General features: G+C 35.2%; 1 protein-coding gene across 1 annotated transcript in view; it reads left to right on the top strand.

Moving 5' to 3' along the window:
- The window catches only part of SMCHD1 (structural maintenance of chromosomes flexible hinge domain containing 1), a 159,359-nt gene that overhangs the window by 26,216 nt on the left and 115,693 nt on the right, over nt 1-17,450 (top strand). The window contains exons 6-11 of the mRNA XM_054723730.1: nt 6,845-6,959; nt 7,078-7,197; nt 11,993-12,159; nt 13,544-13,634; nt 14,287-14,497; nt 17,322-17,442. Of these exons, the coding sequence (XP_054579705.1) occupies nt 6,845-6,959; nt 7,078-7,197; nt 11,993-12,159; nt 13,544-13,634; nt 14,287-14,497; nt 17,322-17,442 (825 nt within the window). The remainder of the gene's footprint in view (nt 1-6,844; nt 6,960-7,077; nt 7,198-11,992; nt 12,160-13,543; nt 13,635-14,286; nt 14,498-17,321; nt 17,443-17,450) is intronic.

Here is a 17,450-nt window from a genome sequence, read left to right on the forward strand (position 1 = left end):
CTATTTGTCTCTGGTAATTGTCTTGCTCTAAAGCATAGTTTATGTGATATTTGTAGCTATGCCATCTTTCTTTTCATTCATGTTTGCACGGTATATCTTTTCTCTTACATTTTCTTCCCCCCCCCCCCATGCATTTTCTTTTAAATTACCTGTATCACTAAGTCATCATATTTGAAATTAGTTTCTTGTAGACAACATATAGTTGGGTCATTTTTTTTATTCACTCTGCTAATTTAGTTAGTGTATTTGTGCCATTACATTTATTGTGATTATTAATATTTTAGGACATAAGTATGTTAGGTTTTAACTTTTCTCTTCTCTTTGATTTGCATTTCTCTCTTTTCTGGCCTTGTAGTTTACTTGAACATATTTTAGTATACCATTTTCTTAATTGTGTTTTTTAGTGTTTCCTTTTTTTCAAGTATATTTTTATTGATTTCAGAGAGGAAGGGAGAGGGAAAGAGAGATAGAAACATCAATGATGAGAGAGAATCATTGATCGGCTGCCTCCTGCATGCCCCCACTGGGAATTGAGGTTGCAACCTGGGCATGTGCTCTGAAGGAATTGGAACAGTGACCTCCTTGTTGAGCCACACCAGCCAGGCTGCCTTTTTTGTTTTAAATGATTGTTCTAGGGCCGAGGTCGGCAAACTGTGGCTCGTGAGCCACATTCGGCTCTTTGGCCCCTTGAGTGTGGCTCTTCCACAAAATACCACGGCCTGGGCGAGTCTATTTTGAAGAAGTGGCGTTAGAAGAAGTTTAAGTTTAAAAAATTTGGTTCTCAAAAGAAATTTCAGTTGTACTGTTGATATTTGGCTCTGTTTACTAATGAGTTTGCCGACCACTGTTCTAGGGAATTCTGTATACATACATAACTTATTACAATCTACTAGTTTGGATGTGATACCGCTTGAAGTGATTTGCAGAGATTTTCGTCAAATTGTTTAGGTCCCTTAACCCTCTTCCATTTATAATTTAGTTTTCTTAAATATTACCTCTACATACATTGAGAACTACATCAGACAGTGTTATTTTGATTTCAACAGTCTAACTTAGTGGTCGGCAAATGGCGGCTTGTGAGCCACATGCGGCTCTTTGGCCCCTTGAGTGTGGCTCTTCCACAAAATACCACGTGCGGGCGCACACGTACAGTGCGATTGAAACTTTGTGGCCCATGCGCAGAAGTCGGTTTTCGGCCTGGGCAAGTCTATTTTGAAGAAGTGGCGTTAGAACACTCAAGGGGCCAAAAAGCCGCATGTGGCTCGAGAGCCACGGTTTGCCGACCACTGGTCTAACTTAATTTTAAAACACTCAAAAGGAGAATGGTAATATATTTTATTTACCCACATATTTAATTGTTTTTCTTTATCCCCACTTTATCTGGTGTTAATAAAGCTACACCAGCTTTCTCTTCATTAGCGTTAAAATTATACTTCTTTTCCACTCTATTAACCCATTGTCTGTTTATATTTAAAGAGAGTAAATTTTAGGTAGCATATAGTTATATATTAAAATTTGACCAATCTAATTAGACCAGTTATATTTAATGTGATTATCGGCATATTTAGATATGAACATACCATATTTGTTATTTTTTTATTTTTCCTGTCATTTTTGTTCCTGTTTTCTTTATTTTTTTTGCCTTATTTCAAGTTGAATATTTTGTTTGTGGGTGTGATTCCATTTTATTTATTTTGTTGGCTTATTAGCTGTTACTCTGTTTTGTTGTCTTGCTGGTAACTTTGGGATTCATAATATACATCTTTACTTTATAGCCTATATCAAGTAATACCATACTCTTTTACAGAAATAGTAAAAATATATTGCAACAGTTACACTCACTTCATTTACCCTTTCTTTTTTTTTTTTTTTTTTTTTATATTTTATTGATATTTTTTTTTTTTTACAGAGAGGAAGAGAGAGAGATAGAGAGTCAGAAACAACGATGAGAGAGAATCATCGATCAGCTGCCTCCTGCACACCCCCCACTGGGGATATGCCCACAACCAAGGTACATGCCCTTGACCGGAATCGAACCCGGGACCCTTGAGTCCGCAGGCCGACACTCTATTCACTGAGCCAAACCGGTTTCGGCCATTTACCCTTTCTTGATCTTTGTGCTTTTGGCTTTATACACTTTGCATTAATATCTATAATAATAAAAGGGTAATATGCTAATTAGATCAGACATATTCCGGATGTCCTTCCTAATGAAGCCAGGGCTGGATGGAAGCCAGCCCGGGTCCTGGGTGCCTGTGGGCAGCCAGAGGAGGGAAGCCCGGGTCCTGGGTGCCGGAAGGAAGCTGGTGCAAGCAGTCGAGGGGAAGAAAAGCCTACTCTTGCATGAATTTTCATGCATCGGGCCTCTAGTATATTATAAATATCAAAGTGTATTCTGTTTATTTTGCTTTAAACAGGATTCTTTTCATCTAGTTAACACGTTAATCATTTCACATTTTTTTGGTGAGAACATTTAAGTTCTGCTCTCTTAGCAGATTTTAATTACACATTACAATGTCATTGACTGTTGTCATCATGTTAGGCATTACATCTGCAGACCTTATTCATCTTTTAGCTGAAACTTTACCAACCTCTTCCTATTTCCTTCACTCCCCAGCTCCAGTCAACCAACCACTTTTCTACTTTTTGATTCTATAAGTTTGTCTTTTTAACAGTCCTTTAAAAAATGTGGTAAAAAAGAATAACATAAAGTTTGCCTTTGTGACCACTTTAAAGTGCACAATTCAGTGGTATTAATTATATTCATTGTTTTTTTTAACTAATACCATTATGTATTACCAGAATTTTACATCCTCGCTGAACTGAAACTCTGCCCATTAAATAGTAACTACCTTCAGTTGATGGTAACGACTGTGCTACTTTCTGTCTCAATGAATTTGCCTATTCTGGGTACCTCATTTAAGAAGAATCATACATTTGTCATTTTATATCTGGTTTCTTTCATTTAACATAATGTTTTCACCATTTATTCATGTTGTAGAATCCTTCCGAACTTCATTCTTTTTTATGGCTTTAGTACAGCTAACTACGTTTTGTTTTCCATTTGTAGGTTAATGGACACGTGGGTTGTTTCTAACTTTTGTCTATTGTGAATAATGCTGCTATGACCGTTCACATAAAAGTATCTGCTTGAGTCAACTTATATTTGCCCACATATTTACCATTTCTGGTGGTCTTAGTTCCTTTGTGTAAATCTAGCATCATTTTCATTCTTGAAGGTCTTTCAACAGTTTTTGTAACTCAACTTTGCTCTTGATGAATTTTCAACTTTTGTACGTATGATAAAATCTATATTTTCTCCTGCTCCATTAAAAGTTTTTTTGCTGCGTATAGAATTTTAGATTGAGTTTGTTAAAAAATTCAGTACATTGTCCGGCCAGTGTTGCTCAGTGGTTGAGCATCGACCCATGAACCAAGAGGTTGCTGGTTCAATTCCTGGTCAGGTGACATGCCCGGGTTGCTGGCTCCATCCTCAGTAGAGAGTATGCAGGAGGTAGTTGATTGATGATGTTTTTCTCCTTGATGTTTCTCTCTCTTCCTCTTCTTTGCTCTCTCTATAAAAATTAATAAAAACATATTTTTAAAAATTTCGCCCCAGCTGGTTTAGCTCAGTGGATAGAGCATCAGCCCAAGGACTGAAGGGTCTCGGGTTTGATTCTGGTCAAGGACATACCTCTCGGTTGCAGGCTGTATCCCCGACCTTGGTTGGTGCACATGCAGGAGGCAACCAATAGATGTGCCTCTCTCACATCAATGATACTCTGTCTCTCCCCCTCCCTTCCAAAAAATCAATGGAAAAATATCCTCGGGTGAGGATTAATAACAACAAAAATTTCAGTTCTTTTAAAATGTCATGTTCAGCTGGTGTGGGTCAGTGATTGAGTGTTGCAGTTTGATTCCTGGTCAGGTCACATGACCTGGTTGTGGTCTTGATCCTCAGTAGGGGGTGTGCAGGAGGCAGCCGATCAATGATTCTCTCTCAGCATTGATGTTTATCTCTCTCTCCCTCTCCCATCCTCTGTAAAATCAATCAGATAAGTAAGTCACTCCATTTTCTGCTGACTTGCATAATTTATGAGAAAGTTGTCATTCTTATTTTTGTTTCTCAATATGTATTGTGACTACTTCCTTTGACTCTTTAAAATGTTCTTTTTATGTTTGGTGTGTGTATGTGTGGGTGTGTGTTTTGTTGGGGGGCAGTGTAAAAGTGCATCCATGGTGTATGGGGTGGTGTGTTTATTTTGTGTGGGTATTTGTGTATGCATGTTTTTTTGTTTGGAGGCATTTTATGTGGGTTGTGAGGGGACATGTTTGTGTCTATGATGTATAGAGATGGGTTTGTGTATGATGTCTTTCTATGTTGTGGGGGGCAGCTTTTTGGTGTGTTTTGTTTTGTAGGTCTGGCATTACTGTGTCTTACCTGGTTATTGTTGTCTTTATGTTTATTTTGATCATGAATATATGGAATGAGGACTTTATTATACCAATTAAAATATCTTTATCCCATTATTTCTGTTTTGTTTCCTTTTTTCAAAAATTCATTGCATCTTTTTGTTAATGCTTTTTAAAATCTTGCTCCACTTTTTTTCTCTTTAATATTTTAGAAATTGTATGTTTATTTTCCTGGTTGTCTTTGAAATTTTAAAATGCATATTTAACTTTAGGATTCTAAGTTTAAAATATCTCCCTCCTGCCATGTTAAAGAATTTGGAACATTTTAGCTCTGTCCACTTCCTCTCCAAAATAATTCTTTCATTGTCTAGTGTTAGACTTTTTAGAAATCTCACAATTTATGCACAGCATTTTTTTCTAACAACACATTTAGCAAACAACTTAACACATTTTAAAAGTTACCTTTGTACTTACCATCTATAATAATAAAAGAGTAATATGCTAATTAGACCGGAAGCTGAACTACCTTCCAGATGTCCTTCCAGATGTCCTTCCGAATGAAGCCGTGGTGGGGGACAAGGCAGAGGCGTTTAGGGGCAATCAGGCAGGCAGGCGAGTGGTTAGGGGCGATCAGGCAGGCAGGCAGGAGAGCGGTTAGGAGCCAGTGGTCCCGGATTGCAAGAGGGTGCAGGCCAGGCTGAGGGACGCCCCCCTGTGCACGAATTTCATGCACTGGGACTCTAGTGTTAAGATAAACTTTCATATCAGATGTGCTTGTAGAAACATTCCTTTAGAGCCAATATCTTAATGGCAAATTCCTTTGGTTTTTAGCTATAAACTAAATGCCCGGTACATGAAATTTGTGCATGGGGAGGGGGGGCCCTCAGACCAACCTGCACCCTCTCCAATCTGGGACCCCTCAGGGGATGTCCAACTGCCAGTTTAGGCCCGACCTTAATCCAGGACCACTGGCCCCTAACTATTCACCTGTCTGCCTGCCTGGTCACCCCTAACTGCCCCCCCTGCTGGCCTGGTTGTCCCACGCAGCCTGCTTGTTCGTTCATTTGGTAGTCCTTCACTAACCCCCCTGCCGGCCTGGTCACCCCACACAGCCTGCTTGTTCAGTTGTTTGGTTGGCCCTCACTAACCCCCCTGCCGGCCTGGTCACCCATTTGGTTGTTTCAGTTGTGATGGTTGCTTAGGCTTTTATATATTCTTTATTTAGAGATTCTTTATTTAGCTCTAGTTCACAATTCTAGGTTGACAGATTTTCCCTGTGCACTTTGGAGATAATATTCCACCATCTTATATTGTTGCTGTCAAAGCCTGCTAACTTGTTTTATATCTCAAACTGTTTTCTAGTTCACCTGTTTTGTTTTTGGTGTTTACTGTGCTATGGATTTCTTTTTAAGTATCCTGTTTGGGTTTTTTTTGGTCTGAATATAGAGCCTCATCTTTTAATGGTTCATGAATATTTGCAGTTGTTAGCGATTCTCTTCTTTTTCTAGAACTACACTTAAACTGTGTGTGATATTCTCCTTCAGTCGTTCATATTTGTTAGACTCACTTTGATATTTTCCATTCCTTTTTTTCTGTTGTTTCTTATTGGTAAGTTATTTGAATGTATCTTTATGTTCTTTAATTCTTTACGGCTATGTCACATCTGCTCTCTAACCTTTCCATTTAGTGTAATAGTGGTTCCAGTCTCACTCCAAATTCTATTTATTTCTGATATTGGCAAATGATGTTACTGGAGATCTTGCCTATATTTTGAGGAAACAGGGATGTCTACTCTCCAGAGTGGTGCCAGTAGGAGGTTCACTTAGAGTTATTCATTTGTCATGATACCTGGAAATAAGACTCCCTTTGCTATAATTTTCATTATTCTTCAGACTATATTTTAATGAGTTTTGAAGCAGTAAACAGTTTGTTTGTTTTTTGGTTGATTCTTTTTTTAAAATATTTTTTTATTGTTTAAAATATTACATATATTAGTACCTATATCTCCTTTTTTTCCCCCATTGACCTTCCCACAGCCTCTCCTACCCCCTGTCACAGTAAACAGTTTTGAAGGAAAGTTTATAGAGGTATAGGTAGGTAGGTAGGTAGGTAGGTAGGTAGATATTTAGTTCTGCTTGCTGAGAGGTTTTCTGACTTTCTAGACCCAAGAATTTGCATTTCTTAGAGTACCCAGTTGATGCTGATGTAGCTGGTCTGGTGAATAAACTTTGAGAACCTTTGGACTAGATGATGTCTCGATTTCTGGCTCTGATTCTTTTATCTTTGAATAGGGTATTATTTGGCTTGGGGATCATTTTATTAATAAAAGTGCTGTGACAGCTGATTATTTAATAAAAGTGCTGTGACAGCTTCTTTTTGTGCCTAAGTAGCTGCTTTAAAATCACTCCATTAATTTAATGTTTTATTTTAGTGATCATTCAGGATATGTTCGACCAGTACCAGTGCCACGCAGTTTAAATAGTGATATTTCCTATTTTGGTGTTGGGGGCAAGCAGGCTGTTTTCTTTGTTGGACAATCAGCCAGAGTGAGTAAAAAATTTCTTGTAAATGAAAGTTGATCAGACTATTTTGAGGTTGACTCTAAATGTTTTAATCAGTTTAACTTTTGGGAATTTTTAAAGTACTCTTCTTAATATTTAACAGATGATAAGCAAACCTGCAGATTCCCAAGATGTTCATGAGCTTCTGCTTTCTAAAGAAGATTTTGAGAAGAAGGAGAAAAATAAAGAGTCAATATATAGTGGATATATTAGAAACAGAAAGGTACACTACATTTTAACTCATTAATTGTTAATGTATTACTTTGTATGGGTGATAGGACAAGAATATTTTTCCTAATTCTATCTAAGATATTAATGTTGCTTTAAAAAACTTGAAGGCATGGAATTTTCAAATTAAATTACATTAATTTTATTCTTTTTTCTTTAATCATGTGAATAGCAAAAGTGATCATTTATGTGTTTTCTTAGGCTGGAATTCTTTAGACAACAAATTTTTTTTTTTAATAAAGCTGAGTAAGCCTCCTAGAAAGTGCTCATAAGATTGTAAACTTTTTTCATTGCACTGATTTTGAGTTTTTAAATCTTTGTTGTATAATCATAGAACTAGAATGGAAAACAGGGATAGAAGAATAGACTTTTAGAAAATCAGAGCTTTAGAGAAAATAATGAGCGGTTCATTTCTATTAGAAATTTTTGCTTTCAAATTCTCATTTTAATAAGCAGAATGTTAATAATCTTGATCATGTACATGATATTTATTATATTTGTACAACTTTCTCCATTCAAAACACTTTAGAATTTTTAATTTTAAAATCTTTATTTTAAAGTAATTTTGAGGTTTTTAAGAATTATTGTCTAATTCTAAAACTATATAAAAATTTTAAAGAAAATATTAAAGAAGTAAAAAGTCTCAAATGCCAGAAAAAGGTACTTAATGTTTAGTTGAATTTTCTTCTAGACTAACTTCTTTATTATATACTTATAGTTTGAACCCACATTTTTTAAAATAACATTTTAAATTAAACACACTTTAAATAGCTTCATGGTATTTCTTGGACTGAATGTACTATATCTTAACTATTCTTTTGAGTATATATAATTATATATAATTTATATAATTATAAAGATAATGCTGTGAGTATCTTTGCATAATATTTTGCCTGAATTATAATGTTTTTTAGTATAGATCATTATAATTTTAACAGCTGTGACACACTATGAACTTTATGAATGTTCATAATATATATTATAAAACAACTTTTCTGAAAGGTTGAGCCCAAATCAAATATACTCCCAACAAAGTATATGGAAGTGCCTATTTGATCATTTTCTTATTTTGAAAGAGGGGAGGGCAGCAAAATATTGACAATTTGATAGGTAAAAATAATACTTTTTCTTTCATTGCTACTGAGCTGAAATTTTTTTTCATGTTTATTGGCTACTTTTACTTTTTTCTATAGCTTAACATTCTTCTCTGTCCAGGAAATTTCTTTATTTCGCTTTTTTCTTTTGAAATTTGTTGTACTTATTTAACAGTTTATGTATTTTATTGTATTTGCATAGTAGTATTTAATTTTATCATTTCTACAAGTGATTTTCAAAACTGTATGCTGAGGTCTCTTGGTTCATCCTTTCTGACAGCTTTTCCTGTGTCTTGTACTTATTTCATCCCCGCAAACATTTCATGGGTACTAATGGATCTTTGATCTTTTTTATTTCCTGACTTGTTCTTTCTAACATACTCTTCCCCTCCTCCCCAACTCCTCTTATATCCCTGATCTGTTAGCATTTGCTAAAATGTGTGTGGCATTGTGGTTCTTGATCTCTATTTATATAACCAACGGTCTTGCTTTTTCTGTGTGTGTGTGAGCTCGCACCACTTAATATCAACAGTTCTCAAATCTATTTCTTGTTAAGTGACTGTTAAGATTGAGACACTGAATCAGGTTGAACTCTCTGTGAAGGCAAACTATTCCAGGCACTTAAAGAGAAAAGGATTTAATAAAGGGAATTAGATACTTTCATGATTATTGGAAGGGATGAAGGAATGAACTCTAGGTTGAACCTGTGGAATGATTCTAAGACTGTCCAAGTTGACCTGCAGGGGATGCTGCAACATAGGCTATAATCACATGGCTGGAGGACCTGGATCTGGAATTCAGAAATACACTGCCTTACCTGTGAGTTGGAAAAGCCTTGCTGTCACAATTGCTCCAACACTGGAATACAGAATGTCTGGCATAACCAGTGCTGTATTAATGCTTACGCTTAAAGCTGGAACCAGGATAATGTCTTTTTAGTATCTTTCATCATCACAGAAAACCTTCAGGAATCCTCAAGAAATGGCTGCTGTTTCTTTCCCCCTTCAAAGTCTTTGGCTAGTGCTTCTAATTAGGTAAAACCTAATTTGCATCCACAACCCAAAATGTAAGGGAGTCTGAGAAATGTGATTTTTGGTTTTCCATTCTCCGGAGCCAGGAGGGAAATAAAAAGGTGGTGTAAATGGGTTGCTGAGTACCATCTATGACACTCATTTCCAATTTCAATTGGATTTTCTTTTCTCAGGGTTCCATAAGTAACTTACTCTTGGTACATCTGAAATCAAACATTATCCTAACCTTTCGTATTCTCTCCTTTTCTTCTCATAACTACCCTTTTTAATTAACAGCATCCCCTGACCAAGCAGTTAGTAATTTTTAATCATTCACCACATTTAATTCTGTCTTTTAAAATAGTTTACCCTCTCTTTCACACATTTCTACTGCTTGATTCAGCGTTTCCAGCTTCATCTTTTCGTCATATTTTAAACTAATGTGTTTCCCTTATACTCTCCAATTCTTCATGTTCTCTTTGGTCTGGAATGTTCTTACTGAGCTGTCTATTGGGTGACTTAACTCTGTAGTTCTTGGTTCATATCTTTATAATGGCACATTGTTTTGTAATCATTTATTTCTCACCTCTTACTAGATGGAGTTTGTAAGGAGGAAGGGCACTGTTTCATTTATCTTGAACCCTGTCTCCTTGTGTCTAGGTGGACTCATAGGTATGATTTGGGAGGTACTTGATAAATATTGGGATAATTAACCTGCATAATTAGTAAACCTAAACTATTCTTCTAACTCTCATAAGTGTATAAAAATATTCTATATTATACATTGTAGCTGTAATATTAGTGATTTAGTGTAAGGGATGGTTGAATGGTGTTGCAGGGTTTGTTTTATTAAGAAAGTAATAATACATGCTTATTAAACAAAGAAAAGTCATTTTCCTAGACATAATAGTTCAGTGTGTATCTTCACAAGTTTTTAGTATGTGGCAACATACATAGTGTGTGTGTGTGTGTGTGTGTGTGTGTGTGTGTGTGTGTATGCATTCAATTTTTAACACATATAGATTCATAGTAAAAGTTAAGAAGTTTATAACATTTATCTTCAAACAACCACCCCCCCCCCCCCAAGCCTTTCTTCCCATTTCCATTCTGCAAGCTATAGATATTCTCTGAAAGTGGACTGAGGCCCAAGATGATTTTATTACACAAGTGCCTTTGTACTAAGCCATCTGAGTTCAGACTGCATCCTAGGTTTCTTTTTCTTTTTTCTTTTGTTATTTTTTTTCTTCTTTATTGATTAAGGCAGTGGTCGGCAAACTGCGGCTCGTGAGCCGCTTTTTGCCGCTCTGTTGACTAATGAGTTTGCCGACCACTGAGTTAGTTTATACTTCGGATGTTATGGAAGTAGTATGCATCTAACATGCCTTGTATTAGTAGTAAAAGACCTTTATGAAGGACTAGGGCAGTGGTCGGTAAACTCATTAGTCAACAGAGTGGCAAACGGAGGCTCGTGAGCCGCAGTTTTTGTCGACCACTGGATTAAGATATTATATATGTGTCCTTATCCCCACATTGCTCCCATCCACCCCTACCCTACCCCCCCGCTCATGCCTGGTGTCTGTGTCCATTGGTTATGCTTATATGCATGCATACAAGTCCTTTGGTGATGATCTCTTCCCCTTACCCCCACCTTCCTCTGCCTTCCCTCTGAGGTTTGACAGTCTGATTGATGCTTCACTGTCTCTAGATCTGTTCTTGTTTATCAGTTTATGTTGTTCATTATATTCCACAAATGAGTGAGATCATGTGATATTTATCTTTCTCCAACTGACTTATTTTGCTTAGCATAATGCTCTCCAGCTCCATCCATGCTGTTGCAAATGGTAGGAGTTCCTTCCTTTTTACAGCAGCGTAGTATTCCATTGTGTAGATGTACCACAGTTTTCTAATCCATTCATCTGCTGATGGGCACTTAGGCTGTTTCCAAATCTTAGCTATTGTAAATTGTGCTGCTATGAACACAGGGGTGCATATATCCTTTCAGATTGGTGTTTCTAGTTTCTTGGGATAAATTCCTAGAAGTGGGATCACTGGGTCAAATGGGAGTTCTATTTTTAGTTTTTTGAGAAAACTCCATACTGTTCTCCACAGTGACTGCACCAGTCTGCATTCCCACCAGCAGTGCACGAGGGTTCCTTTTTCTCTGCCAGCACTTGTTTGTTGATTTGTTGATGATAGCCATTCTGACAGGTGTGAGGTGATACCTCGTTGTGGTTTTGATGTGCATTTCTTGGATGATTAGTGACTTTGAGCATGTTTTCATATGTCTCTTGGCCTTCTGTATGTCCTCTTTTGAAAAGTATCTATTTAGGTTTATTGCACATCCTAATTTTCTTAAACATGGAGGGCTGGGCATTGGTCTTGACTAAATTAAGTGGTAGGTATCCCAAGCAAGAACTCATTGCATTCTAGGGTAAGTGTCCTTAATTTTTCCCAGCATTTTAAAATTCAGTATTTCTTTTTTTTTTTTTTACCCTTTTCTTCATGATTCTAAAATTGGTTTAGCATTATGGTAAGGATAGTCCTTTATGTTTGCCATATTAGCAATCTGTGTAAAAGTTTCTCTGTCCTCACTGTATTTGAAGCTATCCAAGTGAATAACAAAATATTACTTCTATAATTACAATTAAGGTGTATGTAATCTGTTTTATTTGTATTCATTCTGCAGCCATCTGACTCTGTTCACATTACAAATGATGATGAGAGATTTCTACATTGTCTTATCTCAGAGGAGAAGGAAAAAAATAGCTTTACTGCTGTGGTTATCACAGGAGTACAATCAGAACACATATCGTACTTGAAAAATTATTTCCATCTTTGGACAAGACAGTTAGCGTAAGTATTTATATTTGATTGAGGACATGTTTCTACTTACCGTTTTTAAGAATGAAAATATTACAGGTACATTGAAGCTTCTTGGCTATCTGTTTTGCTCCTGTCCCATTTTCTTCCTTTTAGTATAGTAACTAGTACTCTGATGTCAGCATTAAAATTGTTCCCTATTCTATAAATATTTATTGGTCACCTGTAATGTATTGGTCGATATTTGAGGCACAGGCATTATAACGTCTTTGATAAAAATAAGCCAGAATTTATCAAATTCAGTGTCATCATTCCCATAGCCCTCTTTTGTGCTTCTCTTATAGGATCTGTCACAATGTTCCATGCCATATATTTTACTTATTTTTTTGTTTGCTTTCCCCTATTGAAATGTCTTTTTTTATGCGCTGCTTTTTACCCAGTGTGTCCTGTTACATAGTAGATATTCTGTGTTTATCAAATGAATGCAGCAAGTCTATTAATATGAAAAAAGTCTATGTGTTGATATAAAACATATTAGGACATACGCCTACACTAACAAAGAATAACTCTTAATGTATGGTTGTAATTTATCTTTGATTATAATGCTAACGCTTTTGATATGTCTGAAGAAATATCTCACAATTTTTAGTGATTTTCTTTTATTAAATAGTATTTTAAACAGTAGCTAGGATAATCGATTATTTTTTTAAATTAAAATTTATATGAAGGAAGATTGCAACTTCCTGTTTGAGGAATAATTAGATTTGGTATGTTTTAGCCCTGAATAAAATGTCACCAAAATATAGTAATTTTTAACCTTTACTTAAAAATAAAGTAGTGGTTTAAAAATGAAGTGATTTTTAGTGGAATAATATTGAATGCATTAGTGATTTTTTGGGGGGGAATATTAGAATAAGATTTTTCAGTGCTATAGGAGAGAAACTATGAGTGTTATAGAACAATGTACTCATGTTGCACAAATATCTTAAACATATCCAGTCCTATATACTCCTTGATATTGTGAGTTCTTGACATCCCTGACAAGTAGAAGTATAGCCTCTAGCCTTCTGGTGTTTTTTTGAATTATATTTCTTGGAAATATAAAGTATGTGAACTTTGAAGTAGGAAAGGCCTGGATTGAAGCCTCATCTCTTCCAAACTCTTAGGTTCTGTGAACTTAGGTAAATTATATAAACTTGTACCCCAATTTCTGTATGTATTCTAGTAAAATGAGGTATAATAATACCTGCATCTCAGGATTATTTTTTATCATTAAATGGGATACATGTTTTAAAAAGCTTGATATATTGTCTATTAAGTACTGCTAAATAGTAGTTATAGATTTTTTTTGTAGAAGAATATATGAACTATAATTTTATGTGAATCAAAAGTATAAAATTATTTTTCTGTATTTTAGGCATATTTATCACTACTATATTCATGGCCCAAAAGGAAATGAAAAACATACATCAAAAGAAGTTGGACCTTTCAATAACATTGATATTGAAGTAAGATTAAGTTCCTTTTTCAACTATTATGAATTATTAGGTATCTGTTCCAGTTCAAGTGACTCTGGATAAGAAAAATCAGACAATACAGAAACAACTTCTCTCTCCTTTTTACTAAAGTTTTTTGGTATTTTGATGTCCAGATAAAGAGGTATTCTTAGAGATGTGTTTTTCTGGAACCTTTGTTTACCATAGTTAGTTTCTTTTTTTCTCTGTCTTTTATAGAGATATGAGTTGTTGCTGAATATTATGTCTTAAAGCAGAGAGGAAAAGGGTCATAGTTTCCCTTTGAAGTCTTATGATGGTGAAGTAAGATTTAGAACCATAAAGCATTTGAGTGTTGGGTTCTGTTAGAATTTCATGTACATCATTGTCCCACTTCCTACCTCTAGCAAGACACCTTGTAAATGTGCTCATGACTTATCTGTCTTTCAGCTCTGCTTTGCTCTTTTTTTGCTTACTTTCTATTTTTTAGTAGTATATTTCTTATTGATATGCTACTTATAGCTATTTAAATCATTTAATCTATTTCATTCAGCTAAATTATTACTTGTACAAATAAAGGTAGTTTTTGCCTATTTCTTTGTTGGATCATAGCTGAGAACAAAAGTCACCATAGAATTTAATTATTTTTGTTTTATTTTTATTTTAGATTTCTATGTTTGAAAAAGGGAAGGCACCTAAGATTGTCAACCTAAGGGAAATACAAGATGACATGCAGACGTTGTATATAAACACAGCAACTGATAGTTTTGAGTTCAAAGCTCACGTTGAAGGAGACGGTGTAGTGGAAGGGATTATCCGATATCACCCTTTCTTATATGATAGAGAAACTTACCCTGATGATCCATGCTTTCCATCAAGTATGTTAAACTCTTGTCTTAGCTACAAAATGTGAAGTGATTTAGGATAGTGATTGTTTCTTTTCATGATTATTGTTAATTGGGCTATTAAGGCTAGATAAATATTAAAACATTTTTCCTTACGCAAATCTTTTAAAGATGTTAGGTATTTATAATTTATATAAGTCTTGATTTTTGTGTATATTCACTTTTAGATGAATAAAGCACTGGCTTTAAGAAACATTACATATTTTACCTTAGATCTCTTATTGAACTGAACTTTTAGTTATATACTGCATATTAATCCTTTATATATCCCCCATATTGTTTTCCCATTATCTATGGCATATATAAAGGAGTTTTAAACTTTCTGTAGTTTTTTCTTCATGCTTTCTGATTTTGTCTTACTGTGGAAAGTCTTCTCAAGACTATAAAATGATCCTCTAGTTTTAAAAAATTATTTTATGTTTAGATCCGTAATGTATCTGAAATCTAATCTCCTTTTTTTGTATATAGGATAAGGTAGGGCTTTGATATTTTTCCATGTACACAATCAGTTTCCTAGTACCAATTATATTGAATGTTATGATTTTTTAAATAGTTTGAAATATCACTTTTATAATAATATTAAGTTCCCATATGGATATATATCTGGTTTCTTTACTATAGATCTATTTTTGTATTTTTATATACTTTTACTGATTTAAGAAAGAAAGGGAGAGGGAGAGAGAGATGGAAACATTAATCGTGAGAGAGAATCATTGATAGGCTGCCTCCTACACGCCCCCTACTGTGAGAATCAAGTCAGCAACCCTGGCATGTGCCCTTGACTGGAATCGAACTTGGGACCCTTCAGTCCGTAGGCCAACACTCTATCCACTGAGCCAAACTGGCTAGGGCTATTTTGTATTTTTTATGTGAGTAATGGTACCTTCTTGTAGCTATATACTCTATATAGATATCTGCAGGGTATCCTTTTTTGACACAATTCTTATTTCTTAATCTTTTACTTTTCTAGATACACTTTGAAATCTGTTTGTACATTCACTTAAACCTGGTTTGATTATTTAGATTTCATTGAATTCAAAGATTAAAAGTATTAAATTTTCTCATTCAGAATACTTCCTCTATGTACTTAGTGTTGTGGGTTCTGGAACCAGATTTCCTGATTTGAATCCCATTTCTGCCACTTTCTGTTGTGTAAACTGACAAAGTACTTACTGCCTATCTCAGTTTTCCTTATCTGTGAGATGAGAGGGGTTACCCTCAAAACATGTCTCATGCTTCATGGAGGTGTTTTGAGGAGTAAATAAGAAACCGCTGTTTTTTTGTCCAACTTTATTGATTCAGTGTTCATACATGTTACTACTCAGTGACTCTACCTCCTGTGATGTCTCCACTCCCTCTTTAATTTGCCATTTCTAATATTTGTATGCTTGTAGACAGGAAGGTAAAGTTCTTCAAATGATTTCTTAAAATAAGAGCCAATAAATGGAGTGATGATTAGAGGGGTTCTCTAAGAGCAAAGCAATTTGGTCTGAAAGGAACTTTTATTTAGGGACTCCTTGTGAGGGTTTTTTTTTTTTTGTGGGAAGAAGTCTATTTGTGGGGCTGACTTAATGCCAGAAAAACTGAGATGTTGCTATATCACTATTATAATGTTTGATCCTGATTTAAGTGGATATATGAAAATGTATTGCTAACAAACATAAAATGCTATAGATAGTTGTATTAAATATGTGTTTGATGGTTTGTAACATATAATTTTTGCTGTATCACCTGGATCTGATCTTCGCAAATTTAATAGTTTATGTAAGTTAAACTAAATTTAGTATTATTGATTAATTTGCCCAAACTAGATGAACTTGCTGCTACTAGATACCATAGGTTCCCCAGCTAATATATAGGTGAACATACTGGTTCTGACAAAATTGTGAAACTTGTATTTTTGTTGTTGTCGTTTTTTAAATATATCTTTATTGATTTCTGAAAGGAAGGGAGAGGAGAGAGCTAGAAACATTGATGAGAGAAATCATTCATCAGCTGCCTCCTGCACTCCCCACACTGGGGATTGAGCCTGCAACTTAGGCATGTGCCCTGACTGGGAATCGAACCATGACTTCCTGGTTCATAGGTTGACGTTCAACCACTGAGCCACACCAGCTGGGCTGAAACTTATGTTTTAGGCATAGAATTTATGCTCCTATATTTTTAGGGAAGAGGGATTCTGCTAGAGCACAGTGTCTTCGAATGTGTGACTCTTTTGCTTTATAAACAGGTTTTAATGATTGCAATTTGATTAGCTAGTGTAGCTCCTAACACATTGATTAGTATATAAGTAATTATTAACTTTATTTATTTTAAAAATATTTTTATTGATTTCAGAGAGGAAGGGAGAGGGAGAGGGGGAGAAGGAAAGAGAGAGAGAGAGCAAGAAGCATCAATCGATCGGCTGCCCCCTGCATGCTCCACACTAGGGATCGAGCCCGCAACCCGGGCATGTGCCCCGACCGGAAACGAACTGTGACCTCCTGGTTCATAAGTCAATGCTCAACCACTGAGCATACCAGCCGGTAATTCTTGGCTTTTAAATGAGAAACCCCATTGGTAATGTATAACCACTTTGGAAATCTTCCTTTCTGAGGACAAACAGAATAAAGCTACCTTTAGGTTTTCTAGAATACAACATTAACAATTGTGAGTTTTTGTTACCATTTCTCTGAAGCAACTTTAACATTTTACTTATAGAAATTGATTTCTCAGTGGTAAAAGTTTCATATACTTTTTAAAAGTTTCATATACTTGATACAATAAACATTTTGTTCCACTTATTCCTGCGTTCTAGAATTAAAAGATGAAGATGATGATGATGATTGTTATATAATTGAGAAAGCTGCAAGAGGGAAAAGGCCTATTTTTGAATGTTTTTGGAATGGTCGTCTAATACCATATACATCTGTTGAAGAGTAAGTTT

Source organism: Eptesicus fuscus, chromosome 12, assembly GCF_027574615.1.
Source record: "Eptesicus fuscus isolate TK198812 chromosome 12, DD_ASM_mEF_20220401, whole genome shotgun sequence".
Lineage (NCBI taxonomy): Eukaryota > Metazoa > Chordata > Mammalia > Chiroptera > Vespertilionidae > Eptesicus > Eptesicus fuscus.